The sequence below is a fragment of the Zootermopsis nevadensis genome, unplaced genomic scaffold, assembly GCF_977971745.1.
Source record: "Zootermopsis nevadensis isolate Lab colony 2312 unplaced genomic scaffold, Znev_1.0 Znev_ptg000010l, whole genome shotgun sequence".
Classification (NCBI taxonomy): domain Eukaryota; kingdom Metazoa; phylum Arthropoda; class Insecta; order Blattodea; family Termopsidae; genus Zootermopsis; species Zootermopsis nevadensis.
Genome location: NW_028259142.1, coordinates 14,242,597 through 14,266,642, shown reverse-complemented (window position 1 = coordinate 14,266,642; position 24,046 = coordinate 14,242,597). Strand labels below are relative to the sequence as shown.

General features: G+C 37.3%; 2 protein-coding genes and 1 long non-coding RNA gene across 9 annotated transcripts in view; 1 reads left to right on the top strand and 2 right to left on the bottom strand.

Annotated features, from left to right (window-relative positions):
• The window catches only part of LOC110841476 (acyl-CoA synthetase short-chain family member 3, mitochondrial), a 58,097-nt gene extending 48,967 nt beyond the window's left edge, over window positions 1–9,130 (top strand). For all 3 annotated transcript variants that reach the window (XM_022087083.2, XM_022087082.2, XM_022087080.2), the window contains exons 8-15: window positions 180–408; window positions 1,131–1,241; window positions 3,364–3,436; window positions 4,036–4,162; window positions 5,070–5,215; window positions 6,342–6,564; window positions 7,712–7,887; window positions 8,618–9,130. In XM_022087083.2, coding sequence (XP_021942775.1) covers window positions 180–408; window positions 1,131–1,241; window positions 3,364–3,436; window positions 4,036–4,162; window positions 5,070–5,215; window positions 6,342–6,564; window positions 7,712–7,887; window positions 8,618–8,713 — 1,181 coding nt within the window. In that variant the 3' untranslated portion in view covers window positions 8,714–9,130. The remainder of the gene's footprint in view (window positions 1–179; window positions 409–1,130; window positions 1,242–3,363; window positions 3,437–4,035; window positions 4,163–5,069; window positions 5,216–6,341; window positions 6,565–7,711; window positions 7,888–8,617) is intronic.
• Window positions 71–7,575, bottom strand: LOC110841487 (uncharacterized). Of its 3 annotated transcripts, XR_002547205.2 has the most exons (4): window positions 7,017–7,575; window positions 6,701–6,819; window positions 5,044–5,177; window positions 71–4,145 (listed from the first exon to the last, which is right to left on the bottom strand). It is a non-coding gene; the product is annotated as an uncharacterized LOC110841487 (long non-coding RNA). The 3 variants fall into 3 exon arrangements; XR_015534562.1 differs by lacking the exon at window positions 7,017–7,575 and having other exon boundaries at window positions 71–4,671; window positions 6,701–7,010; XR_015534561.1 differs by lacking the exon at window positions 7,017–7,575 and having other exon boundaries at window positions 6,701–7,010.
• A 1,622-nt stretch (window positions 9,131–10,752) lies between the features above and the next one.
• Window positions 10,753–24,046, bottom strand: part of Dis3 (exosome complex exonuclease RRP44-like protein Dis3) — a 21,904-nt gene continuing 8,610 nt past the window's right edge. For 2 of the 3 annotated variants that reach the window (XM_087346560.1, XM_022087094.2), the window contains 11 exons: window positions 22,145–22,282; window positions 20,296–20,442; window positions 18,883–18,999; window positions 17,628–17,748; window positions 16,809–17,067; window positions 16,189–16,432; window positions 15,368–15,588; window positions 14,349–14,517; window positions 12,973–13,134; window positions 11,687–11,809; window positions 10,753–10,982 (listed from right to left, as the gene is read on the bottom strand). In XM_087346560.1, the coding sequence (XP_087202686.1) occupies window positions 10,848–10,982; window positions 11,687–11,809; window positions 12,973–13,134; window positions 14,349–14,517; window positions 15,368–15,588; window positions 16,189–16,432; window positions 16,809–17,067; window positions 17,628–17,748; window positions 18,883–18,999; window positions 20,296–20,442; window positions 22,145–22,282 (1,836 nt within the window). In that variant the 3' untranslated portion in view covers window positions 10,753–10,847. Of the gene's footprint in view, window positions 10,983–11,686; window positions 11,810–12,972; window positions 13,135–14,348; window positions 14,518–14,949; window positions 15,155–15,367; window positions 15,589–16,188; window positions 16,433–16,808; window positions 17,068–17,627; window positions 17,749–18,882; window positions 19,000–20,295; window positions 20,443–22,144; window positions 22,283–24,046 lie in introns of those variants that run through there. The other variant, XM_087346561.1, reaches the window with a different exon arrangement.

Below are 24,046 nucleotides of genomic sequence, written 5' to 3'. Positions count from 1 at the left end.
TGGTCACAGAGCATAAGAACTTGCAGCTAATGAGTCTGACACTTGCAGTAATTCAAAACAAAGTATAAAATTGGTTTCTTATTATTTTATTTCATGCAAATACACGAGTACTGTATAGCCCAGTTCTTAACATACATCTGTATGCACCAAGAAATATGTGTAAATGAAACATGTTCTAGATCAACCAAAGGGCATCCAGCGTCCTGTGGGAGGCCACATTGCCACACTGGCATGGACAATGCATACCATTTATGGGATGGGGAAGAATGATGTGTGGTGGACAGCATCAGATATGGGCTGGGTGGTCGGACACTCATACATATGCTATGGTCCACTTACATATGGTATAACATCTGTCATGTATGAAGGAAAGCCTGACCGTACTCCTGATCCAGGAGCCTATTTCAGGTACTAAATTGACTCGCTTCAAGCTGTATTATTTACTTATAGTGCTAACTGCTGATAGAATAAGCTGAGGGTTTAACATCACTAATGCTGTAACTCTCCTTTTCTCTTTCTTCACTCATTATCACTTTAAAAATAACTGAGTGGTTTATGGGACAATGACACAAGTCCAAAATTAAACATTTTAAAGATCAAATATAAAACCTTCCAACATCTGAGCTAGTGAAAATTTCTTAATATATTTACTTTGTATCAGTGCACTAACATGTGTTGCAACATAGGAATATAGTTACAATTATCATCTATATTTGTAAGACTTGAGGTTCTCACAGCGGTGAATATGAAGATTTCTGTCTTCTGGGTTATTGCGCAATAACCCAGAAGACAGAAATCTTCATCATCTATATTTCCCACCCACTTTCTTCTAGACTAATGCAGTTTTTGCCAGAATGATATTACCCTATTATGAGTGCAGGTTAAACCTGTAAGATAGCAAGACTTACTAAAAATGACCTATTTAGGACTAATGTCATTTTCCCTTGAAACTCCTTGATTATTTTAAAGAATACATTTTCAATGCCTGACCATTACAACAGAATATTGTTGTATAAGTAACAGTTATTCTTGAAGTGCTAAGCACAAGTAAGAAATAATTCAGTATTTACAACCTGAAACAGCAAACTGGGATCTGATGATAATGTGGTGACCTTTCTTGCATGTGCCAGGGTAATTCATGAGCATGGAGTAAATGCAATGTTCACTGCTCCAACAGCATTACGTGTAATCAAGAGGGTAGATCCAGAAGTTAAATTTGGCTCCCAATATTCCAACAAATCGTAAGTATGATATTTTTATTGTAACTCAGACATTAGAAAACTAATTCCATTCCATTATGCAAGTTCTCTCTTTAGAGATATTACATTATCATAATTTTCATCAGTTCATGACATTGATCATTGGATCATAGACTTGATCAAAGAAAGATCAAAACATTCCTGTAAATTTGAAAATACTGCTACAAAAAACTGTGCATAAGCTCCTCGAAGTGCAAGGGCCTAAAACTAGGATGTTGAGTTCATCGTAGAGAATGTCTTATGGTTGCAACTAAAACGCCACACATCTGAATTAGCCTTCAGTTGCCACAATTGAGCAAATATGCATGTAGAAAACAGAACTTTTCTGTGGTGAATCCAACATCCCCTGTTCTCACCACCCATATTGAAGAGCACAAGCATACATTATCTTCATGGCAACCTCAAATTTCTGAGAATATTCTGATGCTACATTCTAATAATGAAAATTTTAGATTATGCACAAAATTAAGTCTGCCATTCAATTAGTTTTCTAATGAGATGATGTAAACATATTATAAATAAAAAAAAGTAAATGTAAAAACTAAAGCTGTCCCACTATATGCCATGTAGGCACTTGGGAGGAGAGGTGGTATAGCTCCTACTCATTCTTAACCTCGGCAATAGATGGGGGTGAGTGGTTAGCATCATGCCCTGGCCACGCTTTATCCCAAGGAAAAACCCCGGTACCCATTATATAGGAGGCTGAGTGGGCCCCAGAGCCGGTCTGGACACAGAGGTAAGAGGAAATATCCTCTGCCCCTGTCGGGGATCAAAATTCGGTAGTTCAGTCCATAGTCTATCATAATGACTGAGCTATCCTCACAGTAAATATATTATAATTTTCAAAAGTCTTCAAACAGAAATACAGCCAGGTAGCTCAATCAGTATATTTATTAAGCTATGGGTTGGACAACCGGGGGTTTTATTCCTGGCGCAGGAAAGAGATTTCTCACCTACGCTACTGCACTCAAACCTGGTCTGGGCCAACTCAGCTTCCTATCCAAGGTGTATAGAAAACTTTCCCTTGGGATAAAGGAGACAGGGCATAAAGCAAACTGTTCGCCTCGATCTAGTGCTGAGGTCAACAATGAGTGGAACTACAACTCCTCTCCCCCATATGCCTTTATAGCATGGTGGTTTTAAGAATCACAGAAACCATTGAATGTTGTATGTTTTATGAAAATGATTCCTGTTCATGACAATTATCCTGTGGAGCACCCAACAAATGACAGTCTTAAAACATTAATAAAACCATGAGTAGGGCAAGTGGAACGCATGGGAGAGATGAGAACTGCACATAAATTTTGGTTGGAAAACCTGAAGTTAAGAGACCACACGGAAGAACTTGGTACAGATGGGAAGACAATATTAAAGTGATATTAAAGAAATAGAGTGGTAGGATGTTGACTGGATTTATGTTACCGAGTCTAGACTAGTGGTGGGCTCTTGTGAACACAGTAATAAACCTTCCATAAAAAAGCAAGGAATTATTTTGATTAGCTGGGTGACTGTTAGCTTCTCAAAGACTTGCTCTATGAAGTTAGTCAAAGATTAACATGCCTACTAACTTAACTTTTACAGTTCAGCTTTTCAAATTAAAAAGATAGATTTTTCATGAAGTGTGGGATAAAAAAATCATACCATCTGAATCACCCCGATAATTTATCTTCAAATGCCAATGTGGTGGTAATGAAAAATACTAAAGTTGCCATGCAATATAAAAACACAGGAATTTGTATAATATCTCTTGAAAATATAACACTTCTACAAACTGTCTAAATTTGTGATGACCACAATACATGCTTTTAATTTGACTGTAACTAATGATTTGTTGTACTGAAGGTAAAAACTGGTTTGCTTGGAGACCACAGATATATGTACAGTTTTTTTCAAAACAACTGTCATATTTAAATTTAAATAAAAATTCAGTCTAATGTTGGATCACAATGGAGCAAGTAAAAAATATAAATTTGGTCAGTACATTCTATGACAATAAAATTGATAAGTGACTTGGAAGTAACAGTGGTATGCTAAATGTGTTATTCTCTTATGGAGTTTTCATTATCAAAAGATTGTTTCTTGAGATATATGTATATTCACATAGGCTCAGAACGCTGTTTGTTGCTGGAGAACATTGTGACTATGATACTACAGCCTGGGCAACAAAGATATTTGATGTAAGTACAATATATTTACTTTCTAGTTATTTCATGAAACCAGAGAAGAATGTTCCTGTAGATTTAGGTTCTTATGCATTCTTTGCATGAAATGGACACAATAGGACTGGTTATATCTGTCTGCCTGCATGATTCAACCTGAGAGGCCCTGGATGAATTCAGATAAAATTTAGTATGGACATTATGCCATTGGGGACTACACAAAAATCATATTTTTCAATTTTCAACAATCAATATTACCATCATGGCAGTCAGACAAACTTCTGAGGTGGAATTAACACTAGATCCACTTAGAACAGGGCCATACAATGATGTATGGTTATAGATTTTGGTGTAGTAATTCTTTTTATAATGTAAAACAAGGCGCTGGAGGGACTGATAAAAACAACAGAAATCTTCAATAATGATAAAGCTGTCTCCTAACTGAGATTTGAAGCCGGATATAACAAGCAGAAGTAAGAGTATTCCACAATTTTGGATACAAGATTCTGAGAGTCACAGTAATGTGAGTGACTGCTTGTAAAAATGATTGGAGGCATTTATGGGGCCCATTCAACTCTTACTGTTATACTAAAATTATGGTTGTGTTTCTTGTTTAGGTTCCAGTTTTAAACCATTGGTGGCAGACTGAAACGGGACACTCCATCACAGCATCATGTGTTGGCTTCGGCCATCCCATGAACCCTCCGAAATATGCTGCAGGCTTGCCCTTCATAGGATATGATGGTACATTAATAATAAACTACACACTTACTGTACAGTGTAATAGCAGAGGACAGCTGAAGCTTAGATAATGTATGAGCAAACCAACACTAAATTAAAAAACAATCGTCACTGGTCATTCCTTGCCAAACACTCGGTCTAAATTCAAACACATCATGTGGCTTACTATATGATATGGTGAAAAGTTTCTTAAGCAGTCACTATTTCTTAGTTACTTTGATATTTCTCCCACAGTGTTTCTGGTAGAAATTAGAGCTGTAATTGCATCTACCCTCTGAATATTATCGCATGCAGTGAAAATTGGAGAGCAGGTATTTGAGATCTCTGAACAGAGAAAGGGTATATGTATGCTAGTTACACATGGAATGACCATGAGTGCTTAACTGTAATGCTTTCTTGTATAGCTGTTGTGTCAGAAAATGGTGAAAAGAAGGCTGTGGTACATGTCTCCATTAAAGGCTCCACTTCCACAATAAACTTTACTGTACCACACACTTCCGCTGCTTCTGATGCTGAATGAGAAAACACATGAAAGAGCAACAGTGTTAGAGTATGACCTGTGGTTGCGCTACTGATCGCCCTCCATGTAGAAACATTCATAAAAGCAATGCTGTTTCATTAGCAGCATGACAAAGAGGAAAGCGGCTCAATCAAACTGAACTGAAAGATGAACTGGGCATGCTGCACAATGTAAAAGGTCTGATCTAAATGTGTGTATACTGTGGTTATGCCACCATGGTCACTCCATGTGTAACCAGCCTTACACTACTTCTACTCTTCCAGTGACAAATTTGTTATTTGAATGCTATTATTGTACCAACTCTTCTGTTCATAATTAACTGCCAATGTGATGGTTCTTAGCTGTTATATCCTTTTATACATACCTCACTACAGTGATGTTTAATTGCAGTTCATGTTCTGCGGCCGGACGGCACCGAAGCTGATCAAAATGAGATGGGATGTATTGTATGTAAACTCCCTCTACCTCCTGGCACAATGTCTACACTCTACAATGCCCCTGAAAGATTTTTACAAGTTTATTTTTCCAAATTTCCAGTAAGTCATTTCTATTTCTTCATAGTAATATAAACAGATTAGAACAATAAGTTCTGGGGAAAACTTTGAACACCTTCAAACAAGACAGTATTACTGATAATATGGTGACAGCAAGAACAAAAGAATTAATTATTATAAAATTTGGTGATCCATCAGTATAGATTCATGCCATGTTAAATTTACCAACTACAAAATCAATAACTCTCAATGTCACCATGTCCATGGTTAATATCACATAAAATGTGGTTTAGCGCAGAACATAATTATAGCCAATCTCCATACAAAATTTCTCCAATGGTTTATTTGTTATTCCTGCCATATCAAAAGCTACATTTACATTTGATGAAGACACCATTTTGTTGTTTAGATTCTACAGACAAATCTTTGGTGCTAAATAAGAATGGCTTGAGTCAGTAGAAATTACATTTGACATGAACCCTTCTTATAAACATCAACATACCGAACTCAAAACAGTACCCCAACAAATGTTTCATATTTTTATAAAAAAATTTAGCACACAAAAGCATCATCACCCTGCATTAAGTATAGCTAATGTCGTTCCCATCAAGTTCATATGGCTGTAGTGTCAGTATTACTGATGGTAAGAAAAAAATTACAGTAGCATATCTACCTTTGGTGACATAATGTTCACACCAGGCTTCATGAAAATACATCAGTTGGTTAAAACTTGGAATGGAATGCCACAACTGACTTTCCAATTTCAAGTTTCAAGTTTTAATTATTAAGTGGAATGGAATAAAAGAGTGAAGATTGCATTGGCATGGCAATATCTAATTCAATATGATCTAAGTAATTCAAATGTGTACTGTCATGACTAAGTAAGACTTGTAGCTTTCACGGCATCTAAAAGCAATGAGATCAGCCATGTACGTATGAAGACACAATTCAGTATTTCAAAGATTGTCTCTATCTCCACCAAACCTAACGGCCTACAGCCATTTGTTCTACACCACCAGACCATCTGCTGTAACCACTTCAATTAATCACGCAACATCAGAACTGACTTCAATTCAAGAAGAAGAAGAAAAAAAAAAGAACTTGCATATTTGCCTAAAAATAAACACATTTTCTGGACACTTATTTCATTCAGACTGATTGATTTCAGGGTTTCTATGACACAATGGATGCCGGATTCATTGATGAGCATGGCTATGTCTATGTGATGGCCCGTGATGATGATGTAATCAATGTGGCAGGTCATCGTCTTTCTACAGCTGCACTAGAAGATGTTGTGCTCAGTCATCCGGATGTAGTGGATGCAACTGTAGTAGGAGTCCCAGAGCCCACAAAGGGAGAGATACCATTATGTCTTTTTATCATGAAGGATGGTATGTCAACAACAATAATAATAATCCCGGGCGAACACAACATTAGGGAACTTCAGAAAACTGCCATTCTAGGGTCATCATACATCATTTGAAAGATGCTGATGTAAAATATATAGTCATCCCTCACAATACTTACTTTGACGACCTGTTCTTAACGTGCCTGAGCACTGCGGGTCCCAACTTTTCGTTGGCTTGATTTATAGACATTCGGTAGGACTCTTTGGACGAGGGATCGGCCCGTCGCAAGGCCTCTACCTATACACAGGACAGCACAACACAGAAAACATCGATGGCTTGAATAGGATTCGAACCCACGGTCCCAGCGACCAAGAGGTACAAGGCCCACGCCTCAGACCGCGCAGCCACTGTGACCCTCACAATAAAACTAGAGAATACATGTAACACGTATTAAAAACAAAATGTATTTCAGAAATAGCTGCTGCACTATGTACCTCAGGGGCAAGGTACGTCACGGGTACATAGAAGTAAATTATAGCACGTTGCTTCTGACAGATACCAAGTGTAGCGCCATTTTGAACGTGCTGTATAACACCACTAGCGGGAAGTGAATGAACTAAGCTCGAATAGATGCGGGAAGAATATATATATAAAGGAAAACTGTGGAATAGAAAAATTTTGTTTAATATGTGACATTACTTTTGGAGTCACCCCTGTAATAATAAAACAATGGTGTGGCAACCTGCAGCTAGAATCACTCTACATCATTTCTGTCCTACTACTTCCTCAAGGGCTCTTAGGCAAAAGCATTAGAAACACTCACTGACATGTTACATTTTATTTGTTCCAAAGGTTTATAACTCAAACATTCTATTCATGAATATGGCTATCTTCTGGGTTGTTGTGCCGTGTAGTCTGGTAAAAGTATACCGACATTCCAGAGGTCCTTGCTGCCTCCGTCATTGTCCCGATAATGGAGGCAGCAACGACCACAGAAACCCTGGTAAACTTCTACCAGACCACATGGTGCAACAACCTAAAAGACAGCCACCTTCGACATTTTATTCTGTTACACTAATCATAATATTTATCTTTTTGTAGATGTATCGTCAAGTTGTACTATTACTTCTGTATCAGTCGAATGGTATATGCCAAAATCAGTATTATTTTATAATATCTGTTCAATCAGGTGCAAGAAAAACAGAGCCGAACATTATCAAAGAGCTCATAAAAATGGTAAGGGAGTTGATAGGCCCCATTGCAGCTTTCCATGTTGCTGCAGCTGTCACAGGATTACCACGAACTCGGTCAGGAAAGACTGCACGGAAGTCGATTGCTGATCTTGCAAGGAATAAATTGGTCAAGGTAATTCCCTTCCCAACATTCTTAAAGTTATCTCATTCTGTGTTACTAACTTCTTTATGCTGATGCATCATATATTAATCTGAAAACTCATTACCCTGATGAAACTAGCAAGGACCTCTGAAACACTGGTAAATTTCTACCAGACTACATGGCACTACAACCCAGAAGACAGCCATAGAGCTCATGTAGTCATTGACAATTAGGTTCTGTAACAGTTTGCCTGTCATTATCAAAATTTTAGACACAATATAAATTTGGACAAAAATATTTCACACTAAATATTCTAATTTATCTATAACTCAAATCACAAGCCATAAATTCATACTATATATGTATGCTACATTACTAATGAGCATTAAATATTTAAGTGAGACTTGAAGTTCTCAAGGTAATGGTGATAGTGATGAATATACATTAGAATATTCTTAGAATATGTATTTAATTTTCTTTTCCTTCTCCTCTTCAGTATACCAACAGATATTCTGCTTACATTTTGTTAGTGATCAGGTTTTTATAATTTGTAACAGGTATGTTCTTCTCAGATACTATCTAGAAAGCCTTTTGCATTTCAGATGATTTTACTTTGGTTATGATTCAATATTTTCTGAAGCAGAGACATTTTCTGATGAAGGCAGGTTTCCATTCAATCCACATTTCATTGTATTATTATTTAGACTTAAAAGTTAAAAGTGGTACAACATTTCAACTGCAAATTCTCTTCTGTTCACAGATCTCAGGAACAATTGAGGATCCCACAGTGTATAAGGAAATCAAAGCAGTCCTTCAGAAACTAGGTTATGCTAAAATAGCACCAGATCCTCAGTGACAGATATTATGATGGATACTAGGACTAACATATAAATATACACCCACTACACTTACAAAGTTCCATTTAGCACGATAAAATAGTAAATGCAAGCATCCAATTGAATAAAGTATTAAGTGATTATTTTCTGCCAGGGGCTTCTTGCAGTTTATTCTAATTGCATGAAACAAAACATACTCAAACAAAAAGGTAAAAATGGAGGGATGGTTTTTCTTCTTCACTGCCCAATCTGAATGAAAACAACACATTAACCTTTACAGTGCTGTGAATCCTCTTTTGTTGATAATAATCACAATAGACACTGTGCTGGTATAAATATACTTTTTGTGATCTGTATAATAACTCTGTTTATTGTAATCTATATATTAAACTTCACTGTTTATCTATTAACAAATAAACATATGAGGTATCTAAATATCTCTGCAGTTCTCCTTTTCGATTCAGGGTACTCCACCATACATCTTCTCACAGGAGAAAAATTTACAAGAAATCTGGTGAAATAATTACGTGTATGGAAAAAGTGGAAAATAGTGACTGGCACATCATTACCACCATTCATTGTTGTTTCTACCACTCCATTCTTTTCTGTCCTCCATGTTCCTCTTCTATTTGCATTCATTACTTTTGAAATCTGTTTTGTATCACCCCTTACTTCATCCCTCCATACACTCTCAAAAGCATTTCTACTGACCACTCACCCCTATCTAGTGCCAAGGTTTGCAATGAGTAGAATAGGAGCTATACCTCCTCTCCTCCTAAGCACCTGCATGGCGCATATCAGGATATATTTTATGGTCACTGACAGAGTGCATCATGGGTGATGCAGTCACCAGTCACTGCAGAGGATAATCCTACACCTAGAAATTTTCAGAATCTGTCTGTTATCAACTGTAAAAATTAAAAATTACTTGTTTGGAGTAGCCTCCAATAGCATAACATCCACATCACTTGCACTTCTTGCAGTTGAGATCATTTCCCACAGAGGATCACGGATATGAAAAAAATCATCCTCCAAACTCATGGCTTTGAACATCTAGCATGTTGGTATTATTAATTTCATAAATTAAGGAGAACAAGTCTGATTAGAAGCCTCTAATGACATGCACACATACTACTACTTGTATCCTAATCATCATCCGAAAATCGTAATCATCTGCCATTTTCACACAACAAAGAAATATAGGTATAAGCATTATGCACTATCTTACATGTACAATATAATTTACTGGTATAACCTTCATACCAAAATTTCATGAAAATCTATTCAGTTATTCTTGAATTATAAAATGGCAGAACATATTATTAATAAGGCCACTGAAAGATGGCAGCACAATCTTGGCTGCAAGACATGACATACATAAGAGACCTACAAAGTCTTTGCTTATGACATGAGCATAAAGAACACCTAACAATGGAACTGTTAATTAACATGGTGTCACAATACATTCATTAACATATTTATAAAAAAGAATCACAGTTTTAAAAATCTGTAACAGAGTGAATAAAAATTAGTCTGATTCAGGTTTTTTTTTATATTTACCAATCTTTGTAACAACTGAAAGGAAAGTTTTGACACAGGGTTTTCAAACATATAGAACACAGTTAACTGAAAAGAAATTATAACATGTTTTATACTGGTAAAAATGAATAAAAGCCTTTTATTTTAAATTGGTATCATTTTAGTGTATATTTTCACTGATAATTGTAGTAAAAGTAAAGCTGTCCCACTATATACCATATAGGCACTTGGGGGGAGAGGTGGTATAGCTCCTACTCATTCTTAACCTCGGCAATAGATGGGGTGAATGGTTAGCATCACATCCCAGCCGCACTTTACCTGTGGGAAAGGACCCCCACACCCATTGGATAGGAGGCTGGGTAGGCCCCAGAGCCATTATGGAAGCAGAGGAGAGACGAAAAATCCTATGCCCCTGTCAGGGATCGAACCATGGTCGCCCAGTCTGTAGCCAGTCACTATACTGACTGAGCTACCCTGGCTCAGCTGATAACTCTTGTACAGATAAAAATTAATAATGCAATTTCTCTTGCCTGAATAAACTCACATTTATTTTGTTAGCATGAAAATACATACCACCTCATCTATTGTACAGGCTGTTCATCATAGCCCACTAAATCACTTTGTTTTTTGCTTCTTTGATGATTTCTTTCGAACAGGTGATGTTGACACATCTGATATTTCCATTTCCAAGTCTTTATCACTTTCTTTCCGTTTTACTGAATCCACCGAGGGAACACTAAACCCTAGGATCTACAATGGAAATAGTAAATAGTAAAAATATGTTAGTATAAAAGTAAGAACTCTCAGTTACAACTGAGTGTTTGTTATAATCAAATTCATGATGACAACTAAACCTCGCACAACAGAGTCCTGCTTGAGAAGTTAATAAGCATAAGGCAGAAGTGAGTATGCCTCACTCACAATACCCAAGGGACAATCTTTTGTCATTCCAGCAAAATGATAGTGAGCTGTCTCCGGAATTTCAATTCCAGTAATATTTTACAGTATTATCCACGCATCACACAACTGTGTATCTATCTTTTACTGCTACCACCAAAACACTGGCCTCAGTTCTGAGCTACTTCCACCCACCATCTCTCATTATCACAACCAATCTCCATAAAATCCATCTTAATGTTATACTCTTATCTCCATCTCGATCTTCAGAACCAACACTACTGACCGAAATCTATCACCCACAAACTAGCATATGCCAAATTTAACTTAGTATCTTAGACTTACCTGTCCTAACAACACTATGAAGTGACCTGTATAGGTCACAAAACTAAAAGTTAGTAATATCCTAAACTGTTCACTCACAGCATCATTCTTATGTACAGATATTTTCAGCACTTTTCTCCAGACACTTGTGTTCTTCCCTCAAAGTAAGAGACAAAATTAAACAAACATACAAAACAATTTGCAAGTAAATAAACAAATAAAAGTACACCTACCTGAGGGTTAACCAGCTTCATAATTATTTTCTCATGCTGCAAATTACTTTGATCTAAACTGAGTTGTACAGTAACTGGATCAAATGGTCGAAAACTTACATCACCACATTTCTGGGTTTGTTCCTATAAAAAAAGACAAAAATCATGTATGGTCAATTGTCTTATTTATAAATATCTATGAGAAGGGAATAAGTATAGAAATGAAGAAATAATAATTAAGACTAAATCCTCATTAATTTTGGTAGTTACACACCAGAGAATTCCTATGACAACATGAACAATAATAAACTTAATACCTTATGCAGAAAACAAATTAGGATCATGACCAGGAAAAAACAAGTTTTGATAAGGGCTTATAATGCCTGCTTACATTCAAGTGCCTCGACTGTATCATGAGGCTAGCAGGAACTGTACACGATAAGTTACATAATTAAATATACTTCATCCGTGTACATCACTTTCACTAGTACACATTCCAATTATATTAATTTTGACAGATATAACCTTACCTCAATGTTTTGTATTGGCACCATGTTTGTAATTAATAACATACAGTATAATTAATGTTTCATGCAGAACTGGTAGGTATGCTTTTGGCCTGTCTCTGTACAAAATACCACACGCCTAGTTCCAATGGTTTGTCAGTTACTACCTTCAAACCAAAACCTAAGCAAAGACTTCACTCAAGTGTCATGATGTACTTTTATAATCAGTAAAATTATTACCTTACAAAAGTTATTATTTTTCATATATCTAATTACTGGGGATATGAGCCGGGATAGCTCAGTCATTATAGTGACTAGCTACGGGCTGGATGACCGGGGTTCGATCCCTGATGGGGGCAGAGGATTTTTCCTCTAGCCTCTGCGTCCAGACCGGCTCTGGGGCCCACCCAGCCTCCTCTACAATGGGTACCGGGGTCCTTTCCCGGGGGTAAAACCGGCCAGGGCGTGATGCTGACCACTCACCCCCATCTAGTGCCGAGGTCAAGAAAGGCAGGAGCTATACCTCCTCTCACCCCAAGCGCCTGTACGGCACGTAGCGGGACAAATTTTACTTTACTTTTTACTTACTGGGGATAGGAAAGATATAGACAATGAAGATCCCCCAGTAATCACTGTATACAAGGCTGACTGCGACCTCAGAGGTAGTCTGAATGTGGTGTCAAAGACAAAAATTTCTTCCTTGCTGGGAATCAAACCTTACCTATCACACCCACAGCCAGTCACTATACCAATTAAGCTATTCCAGCTTAGCAGGTTATAAATATGAATATAAAACAATACCTCTTCATTGTAAACAAATGTAACATTCAGCTTCTCTGCTTTGTGTGGGCTCAAATATAATGTCCCTTCCAAACCATATTTGGGGATTAGAATCTGGAGAGCATTCTTACGTACATATAGTACATAGCCCTGCTCATCTTGCACCTTGCCTCGGAAGAACAGCTGCAACAGAATTAGTAACTTGTATCTATAACTGTGGGCTATCCTACATACATAAAAGACAATGGGTCTTAACAAATTTTATTTCCAATGGGACCACCTGTCCAAATTTATACTTTCCATTTCGGTATTCATACAATGGACTATGATATAGTTTCTTCCATACAATGGTAATGAAATCAATTCATCGGACAACAATAGCAAATCAAATCCCAAATCCCAAAAATATTGTCATACTGCTTGGCTCTTTAAGATATCATGTAACAGAGCTCAATTTAAACTGAAACCAAAGTGTCCCATGACAGCTTAATGGAAGTATAAATCCAATAGAATCTTCTTGAACAAACTATGCAACAAATCATGGTTCTGTGTGTTACTCTGAGTGGTTGTGTAAACAGATTCACCAAGTGAAGTGCAGAAAATCATCATGTATTTCACACACTCAAACCAACAGCTTTGTCATGAGTCTAAAAATATTTTTTTCAACATGAAAAGACTGCATGAAGGCAAAAAGGGACACTTCAATGTCCTTGTGTGAAATAAGGTATATTACATTTATGGGAAAAAGAACATTGCAATTTCTCAACAAAGGCTCCATTGCCATGCACAAGTTTCAGAACTGCATATTCTGTATTTTGTAAAAAATCCAACAAATGCACTTTCTTATGTGGACAGATTAAGTGTGTGTGTGTGCGCGCGCGCATACATGCACATTCAGGTGTATGCAAGCGGGTGCATGGGTGTGTATGTGGGTGTGCACATGCACTAGTAGTCCATACCAGGAATATTTTATAAAAATTGTTAATAATTAATATAAGTTACAATTAGACCTAGTTATCACTGCCCAAAACAAAGTCCTGTTTTATTCACACAGCATATACCAAAGATGTACAAGACTGATAACGTCGTGGCCAAATGGCTGGTCCCCTACTTTGTATCCAAGAGATCCTGAGTTCAATTCTCAGCATGTCTTATCTTTTTCTGGTTTTATCCAATCCCTCTATGAAAATACTGAGATGATGTTGTAGTAGTTGTTCCTTGGCTCTACAACACAGTTGTGGGTCTTTGTTGCCTCCTTTTTTGGAGATTTCCTAATCTCTGAAGTGTGCATTTATGAGTAGTGAGTGACCAGCCCACTGACTCCTTTACTGAGATAGTACTTTAAATTAGGCCTTGAATTCTGCAATATTATGTAATATTTCATAGTATGGACTTACATGTGTATGAAGAGCAACAGACGCTCGTCCTGCATACTGTGCCATGCGATTTCTGTAGTTCAGATTATGTGACAAAGTTTGAGACTTTCTCTTGTCCAGGAGTTCAGGGTATGTCACATCTGCACCAATACTCACAGCCAGCAAGCGATGAACAATAATATCTGCATACCTGTAACATATTAACAGTTTCACTTCAAAAAACAGATAAGAAATTTAACTCAGAATTCATAAAGAAATTTGACAACCATGGCCCATTTTCCCTCATATACAATTGAACAGGAAGTTCTGGAAACAATTTATGATACCTACTTTCCTTAAAATGCTTAAACATATATTGTTACCCAAGCAGAAAGTATAAATTAACATGACTGAAAGGATGTACTCATTGGAGTACACTGGAATTCTGAAGGTGTTCTTCATACCACATCATGAGTGATATTGTCAGCAGGGTGACCAAGGAAGAATACATATATACAACAATAGTATTGAAAGCAAAAGACGGTACACAATACTGCAAAATTATGATGTGGTCATTGTTGCAACAGTGTAATCAAACAATTACCCCATTCATGCAGCTGCAACAATATGCTTTAACAATTACCTCTATTCATATTGTTGTAAGTGTGCTCCAGTAGTCATCTGAGTTCATGTTGTTGCAACAATGAGGGTGGATGCAAAGAGGTGTCCTGGTCTGGTGGCCAAGGATGAAGACAGTAGGCCCATGGGGCAAAGCACCTGCAGCAGCAAGTGCTGGAGGCTTGACTCTAATGAGAATGCATGCTTGGAAAATGGCTGGGTGGTAAATCCTAAGGGAAGACAGACCCAATCTTAAGGATGCCTTTCTGAAGGTAAAGCAGGTCTGTTTCTAAAGCGTTAATTTCATTCTTACAGACAAACTGACTTCGTAACACTATTCTGTTTGGTGCTTTTATTAGAAGCCAATTAAGAGTGCAAAGTATGCAAAGTAATATCATTTTAGTTCCTTATAAACCAATTCTGTTAAGAACAGTGACTCATACCTTCTGATGGGTGAAGTGAAGTGTGTATAGATAGGAACAGCAAGACCATAGTGGAAAAATTCATCCCTCTGAACCATTCCACTTGCAAAATAGACAGCTTGCATCATGCAGCGAGTTGCCAAAATGCGCAGCATAGTGTTGAAAAATGCATTGTCTGGTCTCACAGCATTATCAAGTGATAAGGCCAGAGCCTTTCCTGATTCAATGTTGATTTCAAAACCCTAGGTAACAAGAAACAGACATGAGTTGAGAAGGAAGACAGTGGGGCTGGCTGGTCAGCAGGAAACAAAATGAATCATGTAAATCATATCTTAATGCTTTAAACATCCTAATATTTCCTGCCAATCACAAGATTTAAAACCTGCCTGAGAATCTAGCATTTATTTAGTAGGATATAAGGTTTTCACTGGGATGAGTCTGAAGATGGCTGTCTTCTGTAAACTTCTGCAAACTTCTACCGCACTACAAGGTGCAACAACTCAGAAAACATTAATATAGACTGTAATTTCAGAGTCCCTTATACTAATAACAACTACAGCACACACCATCAGCATAAAGCACAAGAACATCACTGACTGCAAGTTCATCCACTGTGTGTGATTCTTAGTAACTTAATCCTAACCACATGTGTCCAGCTACATACCTAATCATAGGCACCAATAAGTGCCCACACCAGTATTTCAAGACTTGGACAAGCCTAATTTAAATGGTGTAGCCAAGAAGATAAATGTAATTAACCAGCTAGCAATTGTGTAATAACAAATAAATTCACCTTAAAATAAAATTGGTTGATTAATGGCCTAAAGTGAATGCTAACATACCAAATTCCTTCCTGCCTTCACGAGAGGTTCAAAATTTGATAATGGAGGCTTCGGATGTCGCCGTAGCATGGCACACTCTGGGAAATCCTCTAGTATCTTATTAGCCACAGATATGTTGGCCAACAACATGAACTCTTCTACCATAGAATTTGTCTCACGCAGCTTCTTTGTTTCCACTTCAACTGGATCAAGTGTTTCACTGTCCACTTGAAAACGGATTTCTGGTGAAGCCAAAACCAAAGCTCTATGGAACAAACAAACTTCATTATTAAATTGATTGAATTTAATTAAATTCAAACTATGGCATCTATTTTCCAGCATTAGAGCCTGCAAAATAATTATTTCCACAAAGCTGTTAAATACAAAGTTGCAAACAATATTAATACATTGCATATCAGCCTGTGTCAAATTCAAGTGCATGTCCCAGTGCACAAACATTTAATCCACTTTACTGAAATTGAAGCACTACAACGAGCAAGACTATGCATCCATTTGTCACTTCTCTGTGCATTACGCCTTCAAGTTTGTCATGGGCTACCTCACATAAAGTTATACAAATACAAACTTTGTAACAACCTACTGAATGAACATGTAGGATATGATTTTCTAACATTACATACCCATTTTCTATTCTCCTCTTCTTTAAGATTTTTGCAAGTGAATTCAGACCTCTAAGAGATTTGGATAAATTGTCTTGTAATGTTAAATCATCTATCTTCATCTGGGCTTCCTCATATGTCATGGCCTGTCGTGATCGAATTATACTCTTACAGAAACGTGTATTGACAACCTCAGCTTCTTGGGTCAATTCCCAAATACAGGAGAAAGCAAATCTCTCTTCATTTCCAAGCAAAGAGCACAAATTTGAACTCAGTAGCTCTAAAAATAGGAAAAATATTGATATACACTATATATACAATACACATATACATATATATACAATAATGTGTGTACTCATCAGCTTTCCTTTTGCAGAATTTCATACGCATCACACATACACCATTTTTTAGCACATCAAAAATAAATATTTCATAGGTGGATTTAGAGGAAATCAGTCTTTTTAAAAAGTCTAAATGCTTATTTTATAAACAAGAGGCTCTAGAAGGAACTTATACAACCTTAGTATATAAAAGGTTAATATTCTTAGTGTGGGTGTAGTGGGGAGAGAACATATTTCTCAAAAATCCATTATCACACAAAATTTCAGGACTCTAAATGAATCAGTGGTAGTATAGCTCCCATCTTTGAAGTTCAGAAGACTGCTACACTGGTTTTACTGACGATAGGAATTTAAAAATAAAAAAGTAAAATTGCCTCTGTTGTCTTGATTGTAACATCAAGTTTCAAAAAAATCTGTCAACTATTCCAACCTTATTACGGCAGACAGACCTTTGAACACATGGACATGATACTGTAAGCCTTACAAAAATTGTACTGACCTGGTACCATGTCGATTCTCTTGTCCACCAAATAAACTGTTGTTGCTCTGAGTGCAGCCTCCTTGTCTATTGCTGTTCCAGATCGAATGAAATGACTCACATCAGCAATATGGACACCTACCTGTTCAAAACAAACATAATACAAAACATCCTCAACCATTACAACTTGGTCTGGTTTCTAACTGATCAAAGAGAGATTAAATCAATTGACCTTAGAGCTGAACCATTAGCAGGTCCATGTGAACGTGACAATGAACCTTCAGATTCCACAACTGACATGAAATTTCTTGACTAGTTTCACAAGGATCCTGCGCTACTTAGTTAGTTAGTAAATTGGATAGTTAGGTTCATGCTTTCCAACTAACATTTTATATACGTTTATTTTCCCTCCTATGTATGCTACATGCCCAACCCATCCCAGACCCCTTCATTTGACTTCCCTAACCCCATGTGGTGAACAACTGCAAGGGCATGAAGAACATCTGACATGGTACTTTACACAGTATGTCCCACTTAATGTAGTACTCACCATGACAGCATGCCATAGCAGTAACAATCAAATTGCTGGAAAATGAATTAGCTGCAGTGCAGAATATACCTACTGCAGACTAGCAGCTGTGATTAAAGTTAAGTGGAATTCACTGTATAAAAAATTAGGGAACTTCCTGTTGAGTTTTCTAGGTTTCCCCAAGTGGTCTCTTCACTTGGGGTTTTCCAGCCAAAGAGCCGGGATAGCTCAGTCAGTATAGTGACTAGCTACGGGCTGGACGGCCGGGGTTCGATCCCCGACGGGGGCAGAGGATTTTTCCTCTAGCTTCTGCGTCCAGACCGGCTCTGAGGCCCACCTAGCCTCCTCTACAATGGGTACCGGGGTCCTTTCCCGGGGGTAAAGCCGGCCGGGGCGCGATGCTGACCACTCACCCCATCTAGTGCCGGGGTCAAGGAAGAGAGGAGCTATACCTCCACTCACCCCAAACGCCTACATGGCGTATAGTGGGACAAACTTTACTTTACTTACATTAAAACGCACATCTCAATTATTCCCCAGATGTGCCATATGTCCATCCAATCTCATCCTTCTTTATTTATTCAACCTAACAATATAATCTGAATAATATAAATTATGGAGCTCTCACTGTGTAATTGTGTGACCTTATTACTTCCTCAGCAAACACCCTCAAACTACATTCTTCCCTTACAGTGAAAACCAACTTTCACACCCATATAAAATACCTGAGAAAATTATTGTTCTTACCTCATAATTTCCATTTTCTAGTTCCATGCAATGAAGAGCATCATCGATATCAGTGCAACCTGGAGGATCCACAGAGCAAATATCCACATGACGTAAATCAACTCTGCTCTGAACATCCTGCAATATAACAGAAGAATGTTACTAAAATTCAAATACTTCAACAATACTTACATTATTTGCATATGAACAGATTTTATTTTACACACTAACACAGTCTATGGTCAGTTAATTGTATCTGAATACTGGACATATAACTTAAAAATCCTCCACATAACCAAAGAGTACCTGCTAACAACAGTAGTCCAAACTATACAGCATCGATTGTTGTTGTTGTTAGTGTTGATGTTGCTGAGTTTTTTTATTTATATATGTATATATATATATGTGTGTGTGTGTGTGTGTGTGTATATATATATATATATTCCATCCTTTTCTTGGACTGGGACCTGTTCATATACGTTCTTGGCAGATGATCCAGAAGTGGTTTGCCATTGCCTTCTTCTGTGTGTGAATGGAGTAATTGTTGGGATGCCATGGAGAAACCGGGGAAGCCCCCGGAGGAAAACTCCGTGTTGCCTAGACCACAGCCTTGCCCAACACAAGTTATAAATTCTGGCACCGCCGGGGTAGCTAATGTTATATTAATATTAATAATGAATAATGAACTGGACAGGATATGGAAAGAAGTACTGTGGTCTAGTTTGGAGAGACTGAGGAAATCCATAAAAACCTTAGTCAGCCAATTTCTGAGTCAAGATTTGAATCCACAAGCTCCCGAATACAAAACAGGAGTTTGAAGCCAAATAATCAGTCCACAAAACCACACATTATTTCTCTGAGCTCTATTTCATGATGAACATCCCATCTATGCCTAGGTATCCTAAAATGTCCCTTCCTTTCAGCTTTCTGACTAAAAAAGTCAAAGTTAATGAATAAGAAAATGCATAAGCAAAAAAAAGAGGTAATTTATAATATGATAAAGTTTATAGAAAATTAAGGCAAAGCATATGTGCTTACAAGTACTGTTCAACATATGCACAGAGGAGCAGGAGAAACAACAGGAGTCCGTCTATTTACCGTTGAGAACATAAAAAACGAATGTGCTCTAGGGTTGCCCCACCTCAGAAATGGATTCTGGACAAGCAATGCAATTCTTGTTGTTGTTGTTGTTGTTATGATGACCAGCAATGAATATAAAATTTTGAAAAGTACTAAGAGAACTACAGGAAGGGATAGAACTAGCCATGAAATCTGAAAGCTGGTAAAAAATCAAAACACAGAAGAGGCTGGAGAATTTTGTCCATTGGCTAGCATAAAATGGAAGTGCTCTACAATATTTACAATAAAAATAAAATACATTTGCATCACCTGATACTGTTGAAAATACAAAAATTAAATTCCTGCTTCACTTACCTTTTCTGAAATAATCCATGGAAGCTTTGGGAGACAACTCAAAACTGTTTCTGAGAATTTGCTATGAGGAACATCATGTTCCAAGAGCAGAACTTCATTTTCAGTGTCTTTGTCACCAATTTTACCAAGAGCCCGTACAAAATGCCCCTAAAAATAAAACAGATAATGGCTCAAATGAATTTTAAAAATTGTCAACATTGTTATTGTGAAATTATTTTATTTCAGGACTTATTATTCAGTAGAATTATTAAGTACAATGATCCAGCACAAGCATACATTTTTTTTCCCACATCTTCAAAATGCCCATTTTTTTGTGCTGAAGTTGCACCTAGTAACGGATTGTGGTGTTCTGGGGCCCATGACTCTGTGTAACTTGCAATTAAACTACAGCTGAATAAATATGGTATCTTTATGTAATTTATTCCAAGACTATTATCTTTCAATACCAATTTTCATTCCTTTCTTCAAACCAGAAAATCAATTTGAGGTATTACATTGAACTTCATTATTTCAATTTTTAATTTAACTTTTTCCAAATTAAATGAGTTTATTTTTTATACCGGGTATACAATTTATGCAGCAGCGGTCGTGCTTGCATTGGGTGGTCGGCCGGCACACTGTTGATGTGGGAGAGAGTATTGCGCGTTCTTCCCATGAGTAACCGACGAATCAGTTTCATTGCGTCTCTCGTTGCGGACTGACATTGATAATATGGTGTATAGTATTAAGCAACATGTATTCTTAGTCGAAACATATGCCAAATATTCATCCTACAGAAGATGCAGCTGTAAATATTGCAGACATTTTCCTGGTGTAGTGTTCCTAGCAGGTCCATGATAGAGAGATTAGTAAAAAATTTTGTAGTACGGGATCAGTTTTGGATAAAAAGAAGAACAGGAAACGGAGTGTATTGACGGAGGAGAAATTGGATGAAATCCATACACTGCAGAAGAACTTAAGGAAAATATTCGACAACTACCCCAAAAGAGCTTCGTCGAGTATTTTGAAACATGTTAACGAGATGTGAAGTTGCCTGCAAGCACAAGGAAGTCACTTTAAACATCTTTTGTGATTTAAGGTAAGAACAATTAATGTAATAACATGTATTAGTGACGAGAAATATTCGCAGTTCGCTGTTACTAGCGGCACTGAAACTGATTCGCCGGTCACCCACCGGAAGAACGCTCTCTCCCACATCAACAGTGCGCCAGCCGACCACGCAATGCAAGCACGACCACTGTCGCATAAATTGTAGACCCGGTACATGTAAGCCTTTTCATTAACTATACAATCATCTAAGTATTACTATCAACCCTTCAAGTGCAAGTTCTTTTATGTAATAAAATACAGTCCATTAGTTCATGTGTCACATCATAAACAAAATACCTGTAACAGTACCTATTACCAGGCCTGCACAAACCCTACGTGCCAGTTTATCACAGAACTTAAAATTTTCATGACAGCACATAGAATTTTCTCCATATTATTCTGTAACATTCTCAAATGGATACCATGTAGTTCCAATTTCATCATGCAGGTGGCAGCTTCAACAATGGCAAATAAATGTATATGAATGTTGCATCATGAAAACCTAAAATTCTACTAAATGTATGTGAACATTATTACTACCACTTCAGATATATATTCTGGCTCCTTGTTTAAGGGAGTGGTTCCTAAATTTAGAGAAAATCTGTGCAGACCTGTCCATTGCGATGTGTGTTCGTGTATACACACACACACACACACACACACACATATATATATATATATATATATAAAACACACAAACACACTCTTGACAAATAGTTTTTAATGCAACCTAAATCTAAATAGGCTGCTATTTACTTACCAGTGGATACCTAGAATTGCGAGGCCATGAATCAATGGTCACAACAATCCTCTGGTTACTTAAAGTATCTGCCTGTCGAGTCTCTATCCTTACTTTTGGAATTTTTTTTTCAGCAGGCACAAATATATGACGTACTGACTGGAAAAGACAAATTATCACCTTTACCATGTTAATTAAAATTATGAACATTTACCTCTTAACAAAAATATAAAAACACTTGAAGTTCTGTTCTGCATGTCTTACAATAATTAACATTTTTTATCAACTGTCCAATATGGTTCCTTCTCGAAGGTATCACCACCTTGCCGAAGGCAATCTGCTGGGTGAGGAGGCTTGCATGCTCAAATGACCCTTAGGGCTATGCCGGCCGGAGCTTCGGCTCATGGTAGGGTCACCAAGCCAGACAGGTCTAAGGCGATGCGCTAGACTAAGAGTGATACCCTGGTCCTCCAGGTTGGGGGTTGGGTGTAAGGCTAACAACCTTTCACCTTTAAAAAAAGCTGTTACGAAAAAATCAACCAAGCCTCGGATCAGGACGGACTCTTTGACACGACCATGGCTAAATAAGGACATGAGATTTGGTACTTGGAACATTAGAAGCCTCTATAGGGCTGGGGCACTGAAATCAGTGAGTAGGGAATTGGAAAATTATAACTTAGACTTAGTGGCAGTGCAGGAAGTGCGATGGGACGGGGAGGGCACGATCCCTGTGGACATCTTCACATTTTTCTATGGAAAGGGGAATGACAATCTTCAGTTAGGGACGAGGTTTTTTGTTCATAGCAGAATTAGGGCAGCAGTTAAGAGAGTAGAATTTGTTAGTGACCGGTTGTCTTACGTAATTTTCGAAGGACATTGGTGCGACATCATTGTCCTTAATGTTCATGCCCCAACTGAGGACAAAAGCGATGATATCAAGGATAGCTTTTATGAAGAATTGGAATCAGTATTTGATACATTTGGCAAGTATCACATGAAAATTCTGCTAGGAGATTTCAATGCAAAAATTGGGAGGGAGGATATCTTCAAATCCACAATAGGCAGCGAGAGCCTCCATGCCCTTAGTAATGATAATGGTGTTAGAGCAGTAACCTTTGCTACGTCAAAAGATTTAATTGTAAAAAGTACAAAATTTCCACACCGTGATGTTCATAAATACACTTGGACTTCTCCAAATGGGAGCACACACAATCAAATAGATCATGTTTTAGTAGATAAGAGAAGGCAGACAAATGTAATTGATGTGAAGTCTTTCAGAGGAGCAGATTGTGACACTAATCATTATCTGGTGGTAGCAAAAGTGAGGGAGCGGCTTTCAGTAAGTAGACGAACTAAGCAAAATTAAGAAACAGAAAGATTTGATTTGAAAAAATTAAGTGAGGGAGAGGCAAAGGAAAAACATCAAGTTGAAATTTCGAATAGGTTTCAAATTTTAGAGATAAATGAAGATAATGAAAGTGTGGACATCAACAGGGAGTGGGAAAATGTCAGAAACTGCATCAAAATTTCAGCCAAAGAGAAACTAGGATACTACAGGAGTAAGCAAAATAAACCGTGGTTTGATGAAGAATGTTCCAAATTAATAGATCGAAGGAACAAAATTTCAATGGTTGCAGGACCCAAACAAAACAAATGCGGATAATCTATGTAATGTGAGACGTGAAGCTAGTAGAACCTTTAGGAATAAAAAAAGGGAATACCTGAAGGGAAAAATTGCTGAACTTGAGACAAATAGTAAGGAAAAAAATATTAGAGACCTGTACAGAGGCATTAATAACTTTAAGAAAGGATATCAACCCCGGACCAATTTGGTAAAGGATGATAATGACAATTTGCTTGCAGATCCAATAAAAATTGTGAATAGGTGGAAAAATTTCTTTAGCGACCTCTTAAATGTTCATG